Source organism: Branchiostoma lanceolatum, chromosome 8, assembly GCF_035083965.1.
Source record: "Branchiostoma lanceolatum isolate klBraLanc5 chromosome 8, klBraLanc5.hap2, whole genome shotgun sequence".
Lineage (NCBI taxonomy): Eukaryota > Metazoa > Chordata > Leptocardii > Amphioxiformes > Branchiostomatidae > Branchiostoma > Branchiostoma lanceolatum.
Window position 1 is genome coordinate 10,747,519 of NC_089729.1, and position 12,903 is coordinate 10,760,421.

Sequence of the window (12,903 nt, forward strand, 5' to 3'; positions counted from 1 at the left end):
TTATTGATGGATAGCCCACTTTTGTTCAAAGCCTCACGTTTTGCTGTCAGCCCCAAATTTATTCAGCCTCGAATGCGTCATAAATTCACTAGAACAGTTCTCCCATTCTCCCCGCCTCAATCATGGATTGTTCCGTCCTCAACAAAAATTATGACAGCTAACAAGTCCCAACCATCGTCATAATTAGATTGTTAATCTGGCAGTTGAAAAATGATGATTGTATTCTGGCTGTGAAGCAGTATTCCAGCTAACCTTATCCTGATTCAGTAATTAGGATGCCTCCCTCTAGGTGCCGATACCAGCGAGTGGTATCGTCAGGGGAACGCCGCCAATTCAAAATTCAGCAGCCGGATGTATGTAGATGTAACTGGTGCATGGGATTGCCAGTACAGGCGGCCAGCCTTTGCAAGTGTCGGGTGGTGCTGTGAAGAGCCGAGCTGTGGTGCCATGAACAATTTCACCACCGAGTTAAGATGGCTCTCGAAAGGAATTGGTGTTACTCCGAGCTGACTGTCTTCTGAGTGGGATGTGGTTCCTCCACGCACCGTGGCAAGCCTACGGTACACTGGAGAGATTCAGTATTCCATAGGGGGCAGAGAGAGGAAAAGGCTGTCGGCTTGTGTGCACATAGGTGGTCTATCAACTGCAGATTAGTTGACAACAGGCTGCATTTTGCTGCTGGATTGTTAAAATGCCAACGGCATTTCCTTGGTGACTAGTTCATGAGCTTTTGAATCTTTTGCTGTTCCTTCTCGGAAAGCAGACTCTTACAGCCCCAAACCTCTGAAGTTTCAAGTCTTTCATACCCGATGTTGAGTCTGAGACATGTCCCAATGAAGACTGACACTTGAAGAATGAAGACAGCAGGTTAAGGAGGCTGCCGGGAGGAAAATTTCTGGATGAAGGACCAAGCTAATTGCCAGACATCCAAAAGCTCCAGGGAGCGAACCCCAGCGTCTCCTGACAAATAATGTAGTCGAGCTGTCGACCCATTTCAAATTTCCTTCTCACTGACTCGTGGTGCTCTTTGAAGCCTTCTTCTCAACCTGGCATTTCCATCTGCAGTGGAACGAAAGCCCCCTCGAATTTTCAATCAAGGAAGGAGTTTTGTTTCAAGGCATGGACTGTCCTTGATGACTTTGAAATTCCTTCTCGAATTCACTGATCTGAAACCTTGTTCAGTCAACATTAGCTTAAACGTTCTTGCTGTGTAATGCTGTGGTCTAGAATTCGCAGAGAAAGATGTAAGAAACCATCACAAGGAGGACGTTACTGTCTTGTGCCAATCTGAAGACTCTTTAGCAGGTTTCTCTGTTACAAGCATCGAAGGCAGGACCGTTTCACCATGGCCTCCATGTCTAGTATGTTCAGCATGATGCTGAAACCCTTGACGGACGGAAAGCAGCGGAGATGGAGCCTCTTCTTCATGCGTAGAGGCAGCGTCTCGAAGGAGAAGAAGATTCGCAGGAGCAAGACCACCCACTTTTCCTTCCACAGACGAAGGTATCTCCTATATCTTGTACTCATGCATCAGTGATAATCAGGGCTTTTTCTAGAAAACAAAATTGTATGGGGGCATTGTAAAGAGGTTGAGCCACCAGGTGATGGCATGGGTTTTCCCTGTCCAGGTTCTGGAGTTTAGGGAATTTTAAGTCAAAATGAGGCATTCTTGTGCGGGGAAAATTATTGTCAGACAGGTCACAGTTGAATACTGTATCAGATTCTGTATCTGTATATATATATAGCCGATATAACCGCCATTCAGCGTAACACACCAGCTTCGCAGTCACACGGCGCAGCGAATACTGCGAGCCACTTGTGACTTGAAGCATCAGAATTTAATGCTTGTCAGAGGATCTGTTCCCCAGGGTAACATGGTCTGGGCATGGGGGTGCAGTTGCCTTGTTGCCCTCTTTAGAAAAAACCCTGGATAGATGATATAGATCTTATATCTGCATAATCATTATGCTTCTAGAAGATTATGGTTTTTTGATGAGTCTGGAGACAGATGTCCATCTTCATTGCTACCTTGTCCCCCCAACGACCCCGAGGTCAAGGGACTAGGTAGGTAGGTAGTAGAAGATTAAGGTTCTTTTTGTTGAGATTCAAATGGTCGGTCAACTATCAGTAGTGCAAAAACTTAATCATACCTCTTTGGCAAGAACATTTTTGGATGAATGACTGAGCTAATTGCCAGACATTCAAAAGCTCCAGTGAACAAACCGCTTTTTCAAATTTCCCTCTCACTGACTCAGAAAAAACTCAGATTGAAGTAAATCATACCCATTTGCCAAGTAACATTAAAACACGATTAGAACATTGCAAAGGAAAGGTATAGGTAAAGCTGTCATCCTTAATTAATGTGAAGTATGATGCTTTTTCAAGCAGCTAGTAGTAGACAGGTAAGTGCATTGTGGCTTCACTACGGCTCATGTTTTTACACTGTACTCAGCTGAATTACAAAGATAGAGGCACATTGAGGGGTCGGTTCTTTGATAACATGTACCAATCTAAAGTCTGTTGATAGCGATATGGAGTCAAGTTTCAAGTTCAATGCTTTGCCTATCCAAGGAGAAAATGTCCTGAAAGAAGAGATAGCCTGATCTGAGGGGATTATGGCTTCTCAGAGTCTGTGCCAACAAAGTGTCTACTGATGCAGCACTATGCCCTGGTATTACAACCAAATGACCTGATATTTGCTACTGGGAATGCCTTGGATATAATGTGCATGGACTTTATTCACATTTATGGGATACATTCCTTCAAAATGGTTAAATTTGGGATTTTTGGCCAGTTTTTGACCACAAATAGTATATTTTGGGCTTCTAGGCCTGTCTTTGTATTAAAATCAAATGACCCGAAATTTTGGCATACATGTACACTACTTCAAAACTATTTATTTTGGTATTTTTGTCTATTTTCTAGCTCCTATGCCCTGGTTTTGAAACCAAATGACCTGAAATTTCTAGTAAACAGTTTGAAATAAGATACCCCGTTTCAATTTCCAGCTCAATTGAAGTGACTAATCCATCCATCGCACCAAGGTATCAAAGCATGCCATGGTCATACCATTAGAACGAATGAGGCATTGCACAACCCCCATCCAGAATAAGACATTTAAACCAAACGCCTGGCCTGATCTTCGACTTGACCTGAAATACCATCCGTCAAAGTGACACTTTAATCAAGATTCATGCTGTATATGGACCAGAGGCCGGTGGCTAACGTTATTGTTGGCATGCGGCGTTGTTTTCCACAGTGAACAGGGTCAGGTGCAAGTTTTCACCCCAGCCTTCTGTTTTAATGATGTCCTTTTGCTAGAATTTATTTAAAAAATCTGTTAACCAAGAAATTAAATTGGTGTGGCCCTATCCACTAAATGTGGATTCCATAAAAACACAGCATTGATTTTACAGGCCTCATTATTTTGTTATTGGAAGGAATCTTGGTCATGATTTGGGCAATTTCGCTTAAATGTTACTCTCCAGTTTCCATTTTGCCTTTAATTTCTATTCATCGTTTTGGGGATAATAAGCACCTAAGTTAGGCTAAAATGAAAACAATGGACGGGTGGTCTTTGTGGAGGATGTATGGAACCTGAAATATACTGAGGTTTGCACAATTGAAAAACTGGCCATGGTACATTTGTGTGGAGGGAGAATTCAAATCATCGGGGTACCAGATTTCCTTTTGACAAATGTCCTCATACCTGCCCAGACACCCTAATATGACCTGCTCCTGCATTTATAGCAGGATGAGGACATAGGCTGTGTTAATGTCACGAGCTATGGTCATGGCAGCTCTTGTAGAAAAATGAAATTACGAGGTCAGGATAGCTAGCAGGACATGAAAAATACAGGTGGGGATTTAAGTACAGAATGCCATGAAAGTAAGATGAGGTCGGAGGGATGTCGTCAACTTCTTCAGGGGTTAGACGTACCGAGTCATTCAGCGTAAATTATATATGAACAGCTGCTGCAGCGTGCTTGCCAAGCTGGTGGGTTTAAAAGGGCAGTGCTAGACCAACAATACATGAGTGTACATTCAGGTATAATAGAAGATGCCGTTGTGCCCCCAGTTTCTGGTAACATGACCTTCTGAATCAATTTTATTTACTTAAATTAAGTGCATTGATATCACCAAGTTAACTGGAAGATGTAGAGAAGATATTTGAAATACACAGTAACCACAGACTTCTTTCATCTTTCCAGTTGTTGTCCAAATAGATTGAAGTGTGACATGCTCCTGTTTAACATGATAATATCTAGAATAGATACATCTGCTTACTAGAAACAAAAAAAACCCTGACTCATTTCCCTGGAAAGGCTCCAATGTGCAGAATACAAAATGCCTCCTTCCTTGCAAAGAAAATTGCTTTCACAAAGCATTGTTTTTGGAAGTACTCCAATGTCTCTTCAGAAAAATGATGTGTCAACATTTTGTTAATGTCCATTTTTCTCTCATCCCAGTTCACCACTATATGTACCATCCTGTGCATAAATATTGCCGGCCTTTAGAATTGGCAGTGACTGCCTGATTTATGGTATACATACATTTGTAGTACTAGAAACTTGGCTCATTTTATTTTATTTTATTTTAACTGTTCCTTTAACGATCCCCGTTGACCTTGGAATCCAAGATTTGCACATGTTTTAAGAGGTATACTAAGTCTTCATGTGATCCAATTTAAAGTGTTCCTCTATCCTCACAATGAGATTGAAAACCATCTGCCATAAAAACTAGATTTATCTTTCCACCAGTCCCCGGCGTGACAAATGCACCTGACCATCAAGTGTTAAACCATGATTTTCAATATGTCCTAGGTAATATTTCAAGGGTTCCAAGCTATCCCTCTACCCAATGAAAAAGATTGAAAAACATCAGATTCTGCAGTAAAAGCTATTGGCTCATCTTTCCACCAGTTTTTATTTGTTTGTTTTTATCAATTCATCTTAGAGACACAGTTGGGTGTCATTGTCATTGTTCATGTGACAAATGCCCTTGATGGCCTTCTACTGTTTTCTAGTCAAAACTTTCAAACTGTTTTAGGAGGTGCCGTGTGAATGATAATATCGATAATATTTCATAGGATCCCAAATGTCCCTCTCTTTTCAGGAAATACATGCAGTAAAAAATTAGGCCTTTAATCTTTCTGCCTGTCCCTGTGAAAAATGACCCTAAACCTCTAAGTGGTAATCCAAGATTTTTTAAATTCTGTAAGAGGTCATGGATCCCAACTATCAATCTCTACCCTCTGACAAAGATTGAAAAAGAGACCCATCTTTGAACCCGAGCTTCTCCTCAGTCCCTGTTACAAATGCCCCTGTCCCCAGTAATCCAATGTTTGAAAGCCCGCTTACACAAATGATCTGTATCTCCTCAGCCACATTCTTGAGTTCACCAGAAAAGAGGTTTGATTGGTAATCTTGCGGTATGATCAGCTGGACCCGACAATCAATATCTTCTTCCAGCATCCTTGTTAGAACGTCTATACAAAAAGGATCGGTGGAGATCACGACCAATACTACAATGCGCTCGATCGCTATCTTTTGTTTGCGAGCGCAGTCAATCTTCCTGTGAACAAGGGGATATTGGCAAGGCACCTGGTCCGTATGCAAGTTCAGCACAGGCACTGCAGATTGAAAATTGATTGTTTTCATCTGTTACAACACAAGGAATCCGGGTAGAATGTGATCATTGTAATGTGATGACAAATTTTCTACAAATTCTCTTCTATCCTGACTCCATCATCGCATCACATTACTGTATGTTTTTGACAAATAGCATGTACCTTTTATAAATCTGTGTTACTTTATGATTTTATTTGTTGAATGCTTAATTTTTATCCATAAAAGTACGATTAAAAGTTTGCTTTTAATTTATTCTATAAGAATCCCATCTCCTTTCATGGGAACATATCTGCTCCTCATATGCTCATGATGTATGAAGCCGGCCTTTGTTCGAATTTCATTCCCGGACCAGTAGATCTAATAACCATGATAACTGGAAAAACAGGTTTGAATACCAAATGTTCAGGATGTAAGAATTTCAATGACATCATCCCATTTTGGTAGACGTTCGTCAAGTGAAGTCGATCCTACATTTCCTGTCCTCCAAATGTTAGAGTTGTCTGTAATAGCGACTGTGCCTTTCTTCTGCACTGCACTGCACTGTACTGCCCGGCAATTTGGATCAGATCCAGTAGTACCAGTTGGAGTGTCACTATGGGAGGACAGGAGTCTGGGCACGGAGCCAGTGAACGATTTGTGTGACATGTGGGTGACATAGATTGTCACGTTCACAGCACCAGTGGACCGTATTATTGCATTGGCCTCCCTCATGGTTTTGGTACTCTATTTTTGTTGTAACAGTTATAAAGCTGTGACCAAACAACCCTTCCAAAGATGGAGTCCCTTTGTTGTAAGGCCTAATATATGTAATGATTTCCACTCCGGGCCAATTCAATATAATGTGAAGTATCCTATCTATTAAGAGGAAGTTTCAAGCACACGTATTATATTCACTTTTAACTCATCACATCTACAAATGTATCTATCAGGCCCTTAGGCCACAGCCACCACACCCATTAAATTTCTTAGTTCACGTAGCTAAGAAAAATAGTTCTTAATTGCAATATCAACATAAATACCATAATGATGATTTACATTTTATCAGGGCGTGAATATAGTTGGAGTTGAGTTTTGTACTCAGGCATAATTGGTTTGCAAAAAAGTTTCATTATGTCTTAGAACCAAGAAAATGGACAGCAGTCTTTTCACAAGCCACCAACTTGATGTCTTGACAACTTGTGCAACGCCTTGAGTTTCTTCAAGGAAAGTTTCCTCTAACTTCTATTTGATTTAAGTGTCTTCAAGGACAGTCTCATCTACCTACAAGCCACATTTGAAAGGGTCAAATTCGTTCAGACACAGAAAATCCTCATGATTTACACAACGTAGGAACGCAAACCTTTTCCGCATTAGCTAGTATCAAGTTAAAAGGGCAGTGTTGATATCTGGATGGATAAGACCGCTGGCGTGCCTGCGCTTCAAGTCGTGTGATTTACTTCCTTTCATGGAGACATATCTGTATCTGTATAGCCGGTATAACCGCCCTTCGGCATAACTCACCAGCTTCGCAGGCACGCAGTGTGGCAGCAGCTGGTTGTATTACACTGTCACACCTAACTTTTGCACAGCTGACTGCAACCGTTCTTTCAAGCTATTCAGTGAAGATGTTCCTACACTATTTCATGACAACAAGTTCCATTCTATAATGGTTCTTGGGAAATAAAGACTTTTTGAACACATCAATCCTTGGTTGATAACTCTGGTACTTAAAGGCGTGACTATTTCTGGTATTAGATACTTATCAGTCACTACTTGAACCTCACAGTCTCACAGAGCTATCTGTTTTATCAGAGAAGGTGAATCTCGTACCAGTCCCGTGAGCGAGGGAGTCAAGAAATCTATTTAAAGCTTAATTGGTGCAGGATGCGATTCAGTTCCCACGAGTCAGGCTGTCGCCTTTCTATAATCCAGTTTTATAACTAGCTCGGTGCCTAAAGTGGTGCACAAATTGTTGCTCGCAGCAAATATTAATTTGGTTTTGTTGACACAATGGTGAGAAGTTCTGTTATTTGAATGGCAGTCTGTTTCTTTTGGCAATGTAGACTTGTTCCATATTCATGCTAGTGAGATGTTATTAATATGAGAACAAAGCTGATGTTAGGCCACATGTTACAACCTTGAAGTGCCCTTGTTATGTGTGCACCATTCAAGAGTAAAAAAATATTGCATGCACCATTTTTCATGGGATACAGAATTCCGCGCATTCGCTCAGATCAGTAAGCTTGTTTTGCTTCTGCTGAGACCAGTTCCGACAAGCGAGAGCTTGATTGATCGTGAGGCGTAAATCTTGTTGCAGGATTTGTGTTCTTTATTGAACTGTACTGCAGGGGGAGTGTCGGACTGCATCCCGGGATTCTGTCGTACACAGGTGGCAATGTCGGAGCGCTCATTTGTGTAATGGCACGTAATGGAATTAGGCTCTCTTCAGTCTGTACGGCCGTCCCCGTGTGTAATCCGACATCACAAATCATCCCTTTCTCTAATACAGCAGGTCTTTCTGAGGTCAGGCAAGCTGTGGTCAACAGTGCTACTCAGCCAATAGACTTCCCCACAGAAACCCTTTGTCGGTCTACAGTATCCCTAGGGACACACTGGAATGATGTATGATGTTGATATATGAGTTTGAATGTTTCAGGATAATAGTTACCATATACTCACTAATCCTGCTAGCTCAAATTAAACTAAGTGAGTCTATCCTCGGTCTACAGGGCATTTAGGGACACACTCAGATGATGCAGAAATATGAGTTTTGATATCCAATTACTCATTGTTTCCATACACAACAAATTTACTTTTCTGCAAACAAATGTGTCCATTCTCAGTGTAGAGTGGCTAGAGACCGACTTAAATTATGCAAGAACATGAGTTTGAATGTATAACTCTAAGGACTAGCAGTTTTCATACTTATTCTGCAGAAAACTCAGTTCATTCTCATTCTACCTGATTGTACAGTGTAGTTATATAGGGACACACTGAACTGATGTAGGGATTTCAGTTTAAATAATTAAGATGTAAGTTGTTTTCATACTCAACACATCCACAGTGTAGAGTGCTAAGGGATTCTGGATTCCAATATATAATGTGTACAGTTGATGCCTAAAGACCCATCATTTCCATACTCATGCAACAAGTAAATGTTGATTCTGCTCAGCAGCAGCTGCTGTGCAGTTCCGTCTTCTGTAGTGATGTAAAGTGGTTCTGGCCAACTGTATGTTGTCCATGGGACAACTCACAATGTAAGCTTACCTGGTCATCGAACTGCACTTCTAATGAGAGACAGCAATTTTCAGGGCACCTCAACTGATGGCGTTCCAATATGGAACATCTGGCTGAGCCCCAAACGCTCATCATATAATTTGGCAGGGTAGGATTGAATTGTCAAGAGTGCCATCTCACTATCAGTCGGCAGCTGAATGCCGTATGCCCCAGGCTTTCAGCTTAGTGACTTTCAACAGCCCTTCATGGCAACTCATACATAATCATTATCTATCTACAACAATGCAGACCCATATGGTAACAGAATGCCAAGTGCAGATATCAATCATACGGTAGTCTAGAGGGGTATGGATGATAAGTGTTTGCATGAAATCTTCTCACATGAATATCAGTCATTCTTGTTTGAGGGGTAAATCCTCAGGCGTATGGTTTACCCGTTAGTAGTACATTTTACGAGAAGAGTGTCTATCGTGGTAGTTTAGGTGGAAACGAGTGAATATCCAATGCATGTATATATGAAATTGGGCTGTCGTAGTCTTGATCAATGATTCTTTCTCAATCGTACAGGTCAGTAAATTGGTAGACATGGTTCCTATCAAGCCCTATAGCACTGTAAATATGGCAAGCAATTATGGAGACTAACAGTGCAGTTACTGTAACTGTTACACTGTAACTTATAGACTTACGGGCCATTGGTCCTATCAGCCTGTCATCCAATGGGCTGTTGGTTTATGGTCCACTGAATCTAATCTATGGGCCATTGTTTCCTGTGGGCATGTAATACTCAAAGTGTTACTGCCACCTACTCATATACGCACAAAATTTTCACTGAAATGTTGGTAGATAATTGCTTCAGAATAATGGCGATGTTCAATACAAGTTTCGAACATACAGTCAATTTCAGTAGATGGCAACATGCATCTTACTCTGTGAGACATCTCCCAATGGCTCCTTAAGGCATAATTAGAAAGATTAAGATGCACAGGGTATCAGGTGATTACCCTCAAACTGTCATTGACCTTCTGCAACCTCGGAGTAAATCTGCACCAGCAAATAGTAGGCTCTTTGCTGATAACTCAGCGTAGCATGGCCAATGATTTCGACACAATATATGACAGGACAGAGCTACGTGCAGCGTAATATCATTTTTCACCCACGGGCCGTACCATGATCATTCTTGCTTTCTAGCTTTAGAAGTGTCCGCTGAAGTTTGATGTTGTAGGTAAATGGTTGAAGCCCTGTGGGGGTATCAAGGCTAAGTGAGGAGGGAACACGTTTAGCCACATCTGCAGCGCAGAGATAAGGGCAGTGAACGTCAAGTTAACAGGAAGTGCCGCATCGCTTCCAGGGTGGATAACTCTCGGATGGCGCGCTTTCTTCTTAGCGAACGTTAGATAAGGAGTATCAAAAGCTGAATAACAACCCAAAGTGTACCTAAAGTGCTATTGTATCGTCTTCTCATAGTCCTTGTGATAAAGCTTGAAGTTTTAATGGCTGTTACCATTCAGCACAGAACGGGAGATAATCATTATTCAGCTCAGAGGAAGACGTAAAATACGACTTTGCAATAATGGAGACAGTTTGAGCAAGTCTGGAGAGACTTCCTTTCAAGAAAACAGGAAGTCTAGAGGGGTACAATCAGTTCCTAATGTTGTTTCTCGAGATAAATGACTCCTCACATTCGCTCACAACATCAGGTTTTGGTACATGAAAGTTTTAGTCCATGCAAATTTAAGAACAGCATCTGTTGTTGCTGCTCAGGGTTGTGACGAATTCTTTGACAAGAACATTCTACTATTCATTGAGTGGCTGGCTGGGGAAAAATGACAGATGATAATTATACAATGTAAGGGCTGTAATCGTATTTTTCTCCTAGGCCTAATTGGATTAACCTAAAAATATCAACACCATGCATAATGGAGTATAATAATCTAAGCTTTACTGTAATGACAGCTTTTCTTCAATCAAGCCACTTCCTGGGTATTGTCTTGGTGTGCATCAAGAGACTTAATCTTGCTTCATGCTACTTTTTTCGTAACACCTCTGCCATTTGCACGCAGTATCCAACTCCCGTTTTAGGCTGATGAGAAACGCACCCATGGCTTGAGATGGAAACCTTTCCGGGCAAAAAGACATTGCAATCTCTGTGGTTTTGATAGCTACAGGCCTGGTCAAATAGTCTTTAGGCCACACCAATTTAATTTCTTGGTTAACGAATTTTTATTTTCCCAAAAAAAAAAATTTAGAAAAAAAAAATTCATTCATAACAGAAGGATTTTTTTTCTGAATTTTTTTTTTTGGAAAATCAAAATCTGTTAACCAAGAAATTAAATTGGTGTGGCCTTAGAGAACATTATGGATCATCAATCACATAGAATGAAGGATATAGGATTGTCATATTGTATTTTTGGTCCAACAACAGCAGGCATCGTACCCCTTGCACCAAGGTTAACCTTTGACTGCTGGACCAAGATCAGGAAAGTTTGGCCTCAGCTACCCTACTCATGAATCCATGTCCTCGGTTACCTTACCCTTGAATCATTGCCCGTTTATGCAAAAATACCAAAATGAAGACCAGGATGGGTAAACCTTTGCTGGAGGCCTGGCATTTAGTAGAAAAGGCTAATCAAATCATAGTTGTTATTTTTGTCCAACCATTGTTACCAACAGGTTTAAATGATTCTGGTGGAGTAGGAACAGAGTATTTACCAGATGTTTTCAGGACATCTGTCACAAAATGTCACTTCTTTTTCTCCCTGATTCATCCATTTTTGCAAAAGTTAATTCTTCTACAGCAAGTAATTTATAACAGGTTTATCATACCAACAACTAAACAAGCCAAATTAGCATGACAGTTTGATTAATTTTCCATGAATTCAAAGGTCTTTCCATTTGATGAATGTGAGCGTGTCAGATATTGTTGGAATGCAGAACCAATATACTGTAAATGCATTTAGATTTGCATAGTTTTTATTTCATGCTAAGGCGAAAATGGGGTGATCGCGGTGGTTTTAAGACTGCGGCAGTGCTATAGTCACATACTGCTACAGTATTGGACAAAAGTGTATGTGGTGGTTTTAAGTTCGCGGTGAAAATATCGCTGCAAAAACCGTGAGCATAAAACCACCTCAAAGATTTCTGCATTTACAGTATTTCATGCTGATGCTGAGCCAATATGCGTACAGCCATTGAATGCATTGAAACTATAGCTGTTGTATAAATAAAATCAGTGCAGTACATGAGGCAGTATAGACATTTGTATTAACTCTTTGCTGTACCAAAGTCTTTTTTCTAAAGGCCCAGATAAATGACGTAAAACCTTTCAAATTCCTGTCACTATCTTTATTACCTGCTCCTAGAAATCTTATGTTTTTAAAGCAAATGCTATCAGCGCCATTTACTGTAGTCAAAAGGGTAAGTTGAGTTTAATTTGAAACAACAAACTTTTATATAAGAGTGTGGCAGGTAATCAGCTGATTGGTGGAAAACTTCTTTGAAGTCTTCCAGTGTGATGTTGGCTGTCACGACTGTGGAAAACTACATCCTGTTTGCCATGCAGAAACTATAGAACAGCCGCTAACAACATAAAAGATGATAACAGCAGTTGAGCATGATCAAAGGTAGCGCTGCAAACAGGGTTCTCAAAGTGCGGCTTTGCTAAGTGACCGATTGTTGCCGGTTTCAATTAGATTCTCTTCTTTCTTTTCCCCCCAGCTGCTGACGTTAATTCACTTTCCTTCAGCGTTACCTGCTTCTGGCAGCCACATCCTGATTGAATTTTTAGCATCCACATAGAATTACTAGATTAATTCACAAATCGTGATGTGGGTGGAAAATACATGTTACCCCTCTCGCATCTTGATGAACCCTCCACATGACATGTTTACACCTTGGCAATCATTCTGTATAAAGACAGATAAGAAAGAAATTTATTGCATGACAATTGTACACGGTACATTGTTAAGCAACAACTATTAAACATAGTTCAAAATAGAGGTATAGAATTAAACTTAACATCCTAATTACTAATACAATGATGGCTAGCATAAGTATTTGA

The 12,903-nt window shown here is 40.6% G+C and overlaps 1 protein-coding gene across 2 annotated transcripts in view; it reads left to right on the forward strand.

Moving 5' to 3' along the window:
• LOC136440938 (ankyrin-repeat and fibronectin type III domain-containing 1-like) overlaps positions 1-12,903 on the forward strand; it is a 159,160-nt gene that overhangs the window by 29,142 nt on the left and 117,115 nt on the right. Inside the window, exon 1 of one of the 2 annotated variants that reach the window (XM_066437135.1) lies at positions 412-1,503. The exons of the other annotated variant lie outside the window; for it this stretch is intronic. Within the exon in view, the coding sequence (XP_066293232.1) occupies positions 1,346-1,503 (158 nt within the window). The 5' untranslated portion in view covers positions 412-1,345. Of the gene's footprint in view, positions 1-411; positions 1,504-12,903 lie in introns of those variants that run through there. 2 annotated transcript variants of the gene reach the window in all.